This window comes from Epinephelus lanceolatus, chromosome 14 (assembly GCF_041903045.1).
Source record: "Epinephelus lanceolatus isolate andai-2023 chromosome 14, ASM4190304v1, whole genome shotgun sequence".
Taxonomy (NCBI): domain Eukaryota; kingdom Metazoa; phylum Chordata; class Actinopteri; order Perciformes; family Serranidae; genus Epinephelus; species Epinephelus lanceolatus.
The window spans coordinates 2,473,307-2,480,275 of record NC_135747.1 but is presented as its reverse complement, the minus strand read 5'-3'; the positions used below and the strand labels follow the sequence as shown (position 1 = coordinate 2,480,275).

General features: G+C 40.7%; 1 protein-coding gene across 3 annotated transcripts in view; it reads left to right on the top strand.

Annotated features, from left to right (window-relative positions):
- The first annotated feature begins 71 nt into the window (after nucleotides 1-71).
- The window catches only part of LOC117251230 (uncharacterized), a 57,137-nt gene continuing 50,239 nt past the window's right edge, over nucleotides 72-6,969 (top strand). Inside the window, exons 1-3 of one of the 3 annotated variants that reach the window (XM_078174274.1) lie at nucleotides 72-3,430; nucleotides 3,626-3,773; nucleotides 4,473-4,618. In XM_078174274.1, the coding sequence (XP_078030400.1) occupies nucleotides 4,570-4,618 (49 nt within the window). In that variant the 5' untranslated portion in view covers nucleotides 72-3,430; nucleotides 3,626-3,773; nucleotides 4,473-4,569. Of the gene's footprint in view, nucleotides 3,431-3,625; nucleotides 3,809-4,472; nucleotides 4,619-6,969 lie in introns of all 3 variants that reach the window. The other 2 variants (XM_078174273.1, XM_078174275.1) reach the window with 2 other exon arrangements.

Genomic DNA, 6,969 nt, shown 5'->3' with positions numbered 1-6,969 from the left:
CAGATGCATCAGGTAACAGCCTGAAAAGTCAAACAAACACCTACCTACCTACCTTATGGTAGACAATGTTGTTTAGTTATGATATGGTTATCTAATTATTTTTCATAGTAGACATTTTGACCTGTCAAAGCACGATAAGTGCAGCCATTATTAATAACATTAACAATATCCATGGGTCCCAGTAAGCATGAAGGTGACGCAACATTCACATCACCATTTTAGGGTAACTGAAGCAAATCAATGGAATTCAGTCAACATTTCATTGATTACACCTGTGCTTTTGTTTTGTTAAAAAGGCATATTTTAAATCCTTCAGTCCAGCTTCAACTCTGCAGTTAAGCAACCATATCTAACAGTGTAAATACTCACAAGTTCCAAAAATAGGAATCTATTCCATCCCTACAATCCATGTCCATTCAGTATGATCTGAATGTGGCCCTTCTTTTGGTCACTTCAGAATAGAGATGGAATAGACCAGTGATACTTAACTTATGCCCTGTGGCTCATGATAGAGTGCTTGCCTTGGACTGTAAAAATAATGGAAGTAGCTACCATGATGTCGTCCATTGGTTTATGGACTCCTGTTTTAAATCCTGTTTCAGGAATTTTGGGCGTCATAATCTTGTTTTGTTTTTGAGCAAGCAGTGACCATATTTGGGCGAGAGGTTGACACTGTGGAGGACTGAGGGGTGGATTTGTCTGAGAGGCTGGCATGGTAGCTACTTTGACTGAGAGGCTGAGGGGTGGATTTGACTATTGGCGGACAGCCTGTCACTCAAAGCAGCAGGCCCTTAATTATGTGTAACTTTAAGCCTCGATAAAATGTAAACAGGTGAGTTATTAAAAAAAATAACCCCTGTACAGTTGTTATGAAGGGGGAAATTAGCTTTAGAGGCCAAAATCGTCTTTTGTACCAGGCTGTAAACATGTATTTCTGCTGTAAAGTTTGGCATTTTAACATGGGGATCTATGGTGATTGAACCAGCCTGGAGTGGCTGTTCAAGGAAGTGCAGTTTTTTTATGGCATTTATGTGTTGGCTTCATTTTTTTAGCCCAGAAGGTTGCCACTTGGTGCTTGCTGGCTTGCTGACCATTTTCTAAATTACAATGAAAATAAATTGTTTCACACTGGGATTTTTTTGTACTTTGTTTGTAAATTAGGTGCTGGAATGCATCAAAAACATCAAAATAGAGCACGTATATTTATTTAAAAAAATGCCAAAGGGGGATCTTAATATCTATAAATCCTAGAAAGGCCCCTGCATACACCTGACCTGTACAGGAGCCTGTATCACGAAGCAAGATCAACCTTTCCTGGGTTACCCAGACCTATCCTGGGTTGACTAACCCTAACGATGGCAATCAGGATAATCGGTATCACGAAGCTGGATATCAACTCGGCAACTCAACCCAGTGTTGCTTTATCAAGAGCTGTGAACGCGCACGCAGCGGACCAATCACAATCATGAGAGAAGCGCAGCGTCACTGAGCGTCCTCACAGAGCGCCGTATGTGAGGGAGAAAAAAGTATTTCTCGTGAGGATCAGAGATTAATTCTACTAAAATATGAGGAGAAGAAAAGCAACATTACAGAAAAGGCCACACCGTGGCAGCTGCAGGAGGAGGAAACGTGTGGCAACGCATAACGGGATGAATAATGTTTTTTTAGTTTAGATTAGTTTATTGGCACATAATGTTAAAAACAGACAGTATAAAATTTACAAGATTAAAAAAAGAAAAGTACCGGAGAGGTTAGAAGCCACTAAAAGCTTATCAAAGAAATTCCCCTGTCAAAACATCAATGAAATCACATGATAGAGAAGAAAAAAAAACGAGTCAGGAAAGAAGAAACAGGAGGAGAGAGGGAAAAATCAAGATAAAACAAGGTAGCAAATAAAATTATGTGTAGGTTAAATTACTCATCACTGGTTCAAGTAGCTACAGTACCTGTACCTGTACATCTGACACTGATCACATCCTTGAATCCCATGAAATCAATGCTGCGCAGATGAACTGCGTGTATTACAATTATCGTCTAACATCATTGCGTCTGATAAATTGGTCTGCTTTGTCATAACGTTATATATGCTACAATAAAGCTTAAAGCTGACGCCACAATTAAATCATATCAACACCAAATTGATAGTCTGAATAAAATCATCCTGATATTGAGCTGTGTTAGAAATTAACAGCTGCGCAAAAATATACCTACTCTCCCTCTTTAAAAAACAAAAAGGAAAATCCCTCAAACACCATGAAGTGTAGACATATAGGCTACTTTCCACATTTCCAGCAGCAAAGCTGTCAATTAGGCCCATTATCTTTAACAGGGATCATTTCCTCCAACAAAACAAAATGTTGGCACTAATATATTAAGTGTCCGCAAATGATCAGTTTCTTTCTTATGAAGGGGTGAGATGAAATTTTGACTTCTTTCCACTCCTTTTTGAACAATCTTTTCATTGTCTGTTGTTGTTGCTTTCTTTTCTTTTTTAATGTTCAAAATAAACTTTCAAATCAAAATCAATCAAATGAATTAAACTTCCCATCATGACTGGACTGCATTTCTGTCAGCGGAGTCATTTTTTTCCGAACAGCTGATTAGCCAGTGGGTGGTGCTTTTTATAGGATCAGATTCAACCCTGAACTTACCCTGCTCCGAAGCAGGATAGCCGTTCAGAGTAAGTTACCATGGTGATCTACCCCGATAAGAACTGAACCGGCTTCGTGAGACCGAAAACCCAGGGTTAACCCTGAAGTTACCTCGCTAAGACATTAATCCTGCTTCATGATACAGGCCCCAGGTCTGCTGCTACTGGATTTGCCTTGTTTTTGTTTTTTCATTTCATTTGATAAATATTAGCCTATTGTTTGTTTATTAACCCCCTGGCCTCCTGTCATTTTGCAGTAGTGGCCCCAGAGCAAAGCTAAGGACCCTGGTGTAGACCTAAGTGCTGTCAGCGACAGGAGGCCCAGAAGTGGAGCTTTTTGCCGTTATTTGAAATCATGTAAGTGTGTACTGTGTTCCAGTAGGTCACCTGATTTCCTATCAACACCCTCCTCAGATGCTGCCTTCAAATACCGCCGGACAAATTGAAATCACCGCTGCAGCCAGCAAATTTTTCTATTCCCAGGATGGCGAAGGCATGACCCGCCCCACTCTCCCACTGAATGGCTAGTTCCCCTTGCCTTCTTCGGTTGTGTTGGTAATGTTTAGACAAGAGGAGTGAGATTGGTCAGGGTTAGTGTGGAGAATGTAAGGGTAAGCCAATCAGAGGCAGAGTAGGGCAGGTCATGCCTTCACCATCCCAAGGAAAAAGTACCTGGGACTTGGAAAAACCTGGAAGACCCATGGAAAAATCCCAAAGGGCGCAAAAGACCTTTATGAGCATTTTTTTTTCTGTGATGAAGGTGCGGTCTGGTCACCACCGGTCAGCTGGCGTTTATTTTATTATTATTTCTATTTATTTGTTATTGGTCATCTCACACTACAACAACAACAGACTAATTTGTTTTGTGTCGCATTTTTATGTTGTATATTATGGCTGAACAGACAAAGTTACAATTTATCTGCAAATTAAAACAATCCATAACTGCTAATTGATATTTTATCATTCTTTCTTTAGTATCCAGTCAGTAAGCTAAATGCCACATCGCGCCGTCAAACTGTGTACACGTCTTCAACTAGAAGTCCCTGAAGGCAGCAGGAGCGGCAGTATTCTGTACAGTGGATACATTGTGTTCGTTGCTCTCGACTTTCCTTCTGCAGCTGAGGTTGGTGGCTAAAGATGGCAGGCTTCCCAGGACAGGTAGCTGTAAAATGTTACAAACATGATGTTACAAACAGTATGTTGCTCTTGACCTATTCTGAGTAAATGCTTGCCCGTTAGCTAGCTACTGATAGATACATTTCCGGCGAGTGGGCGTCCCGAAGACGAATATGAAGCATACCGTTTCTGGCTATGGTAACGTTAACGTTAGCGTTAGATAGCGTTATCTGTCTTTAGCATGGTCATTTTGAAAGCGTTCTCTAAAGAAAGTAAATAACATTGAAGTGGATGTTTTAAGCTAACTAAGTCGGGAGGTTAACACAGGCAACGCGAAGGTATTTTGCAACTCACTCACTGACAGTAGTTGCAGTATAAAAGAAAATGGTTATTACCCGAGAACTGTATGCAGTCTGACTCTACTATTATCATAGACTGTGTAGCCTAATATACAGCCTTGGGTATTAACACCTAGGCCTAAGTTAACTTGGCGTAGTATTGCAATTGTTGCAGGTCGTTTCAAAAAGAATAAATGTCAAACATGGTGTCAGTGAAAAATAACTACATGAAGTTTTATACACACTTTATATTCATCACATTAACTAAATTTATTTCACAGACGCTTTTTTTCCAAAGCGAGGTCTAATAACTGCATGGATTTGACATATGACTGGTAGCAGTATTAACTCCAGATTTGTTATGACAGATGTTCATAGAGAAAGTGAAAGCAGCAGCAGAGGCCATAGAAGTGTGGTGACTGCTTGAGAGGCTGATGGCAGTGAAGCTGCCATGGTTTGGCTGTCATGACCGCTCTCATTTGGATGCTCACATGGCTGCCTCAGGTCTTGCCAGGTGAGTACACCGTCACATGATGTGGTGCGTCTGTCTCATAACCCAGAAACCCAGTGACACCTGGAAGCACCTCCTCTGAAGACCACATGTTTGGTCCTTTTAATGGTGACTGACATGAGGCCCAGTTTGAATAAATTATATTTTCTCTATGATGATGATTTAAATATAACGAGCAAACTTAGCAGCACATGAGTTGCTGCTCACTGAGCAGTATAGGCTACACAGCAATTTCAAAAGGTTCAAAAGGTTTTTAGTGTCAATTTGCTGTATGTGCAGGACATACAGAGAAGAGAAATGCTGTTTCCCTCTCACCTAGTATTAATGTCATACAATTTAAGGGCTAAACAAAAGCTAAATTGGAATAAGAATAAAACAATAGAAACAATATATACAAGTAAAAACAAAAATAAAACTAAGCAGTGTAACTAAAAGACAAGACACTCTAGAAGATACTCTAAACCTATGTACAATCACCAGCAATGCTGATAGCTCTACGGGTGACAGAGAATTTATACTTCTGCATTGAATCGACGGCGTAGCTACGCCGTAGGCTCAACATCGACATAGAGCCTATGCCGTAGCCTGATGTGCACCTCCCCAGAATTGTAACTACGTGTCCCGGTGATGCCAACCTCCTGTCTATGTCTGTATACTGACACCATTTCCCTCAGTGGAAACGAAGCTTTACTTTTATTTCACAGATAAGAAACAATAAATTGTGAAGACAGTAAAGCCTCCACTGAAATAGCATTTTAAGTCTTGTGTGTGATTTATCCTTCAGGGATTTATCCAGGTTTCATATGAGAAGAGGAAATCTCTGCTCCCCGCTAGGCTAATTTATACAATGTAAAATGCCATAGGCTGGCGAAAATAACGTAAGCATGTTGTATTTGTTTTCAAAACATGTTTAGTATGACCGTTGTTTCGTCAGTGAATCTTGTGAGTTGTTATGAAGCCAAATTGTGTACCGTTACCTTTTTAAATGTTGCTGTTGTCCCGGGTTTTACACAGGGTTGCGAACTTTGGTCAGAGGGCCGGAGTGAGATTTTACCTTGTGACGTAATATCTGCTTGTGTGTGCGTGGTCATGAATGTATGTGGACATGGTGGCACATTTTTTATTTTTTTTTTAACCTTAAAAGAGTTAATATGCACATGTGGCAAACAGAAGAAATGAGTGTACGTTTACATATTAATATCTGTAGGCCTAAGCCCCACTTACGTCCATAGACACTCAGTATTTGTTTTACAGTGTTTTAAGGTCAATTTCATCAATCTATGGTAGTATTGATCATCTGCTTAAAAAAATCCAGTAATGTGTCCTCTTGTGACAAACAGAAAGATTTCAAGGGGGGTTCTCCCCCGAGAAAATTTTGAAAATTCACACGGCGAAATCCTATTTTCATGTAATTTCATACAGAAATAGATAAATTCAAGGACTTTCAATGACCTGTGTACATTTGTGCATAAAGTCGGTGAAGATTCTCAGTCATCCAGGTCATGGTAATCATAAGTGCTATATTGTAGACAACTGAAACGCAAGCAAGTCCAGTTGCCTACGATATAGCACTTCCGATTTGTGCATAAAGAAATTCAGCAGACTCATCTAACAAAAAGGTTTTTTCATCACAAGTGTGTTTTAGTTATTCATGCAGGGCACATGGTTTCAAATCTAAATTCATCAGCAGTTTGCTTACCTTGGTACAATTCCGACCAGCAATGTATCGATGGCAGGTGACTTCCCACGCTAGCCGGATGTCCACTGGATCTGTCGCGTGCGCGATCCGGCCGAGGCACGGGTGCCGGAACTAATCGTAGCCATTCAAGTCAATGTAAGTTGCTCCACCATAGGCTTGTGCTAATATGGTTAGCATGTTGTGGGGAAAATGTGTCCGGATTAACAAGTGTTTGTCTGTTAATGCTGCGAGTTATAGTGAAGCCAAATTGTGTACTTGTGTTTGAAAGTGTCTCTATTTAGCCAAATTTAATGTGTGTTTTGAATTAATTAAACATTATAGCACTTCACAGGAACCTCCGCCACCGACTAGTGTTTTGGAGTTGTAACTGCAGAGTGACACAGACACACCAAGTAAAAATGCTCACAACGACGTAGATGTGCGTAGGCTATGTGCGTAGGGTCTACGCACAACCATAAATCCCCTTTCCCCCTTGTACCAATGATCTTGCTGGCTGTATTCACTATGCGTTGCAGTCTTCCGGTAGGAGGCTGTGCAGCCTCCGTGCCACACAGTGATGCAGCCAGTGATGACACTCTCAATGGTGCCTCTGTGGAAAGAGCACATGATGGGGGTGGTGGGACTCTTGCTCTCCTCAGTTTGCAGAGGAAGTAGA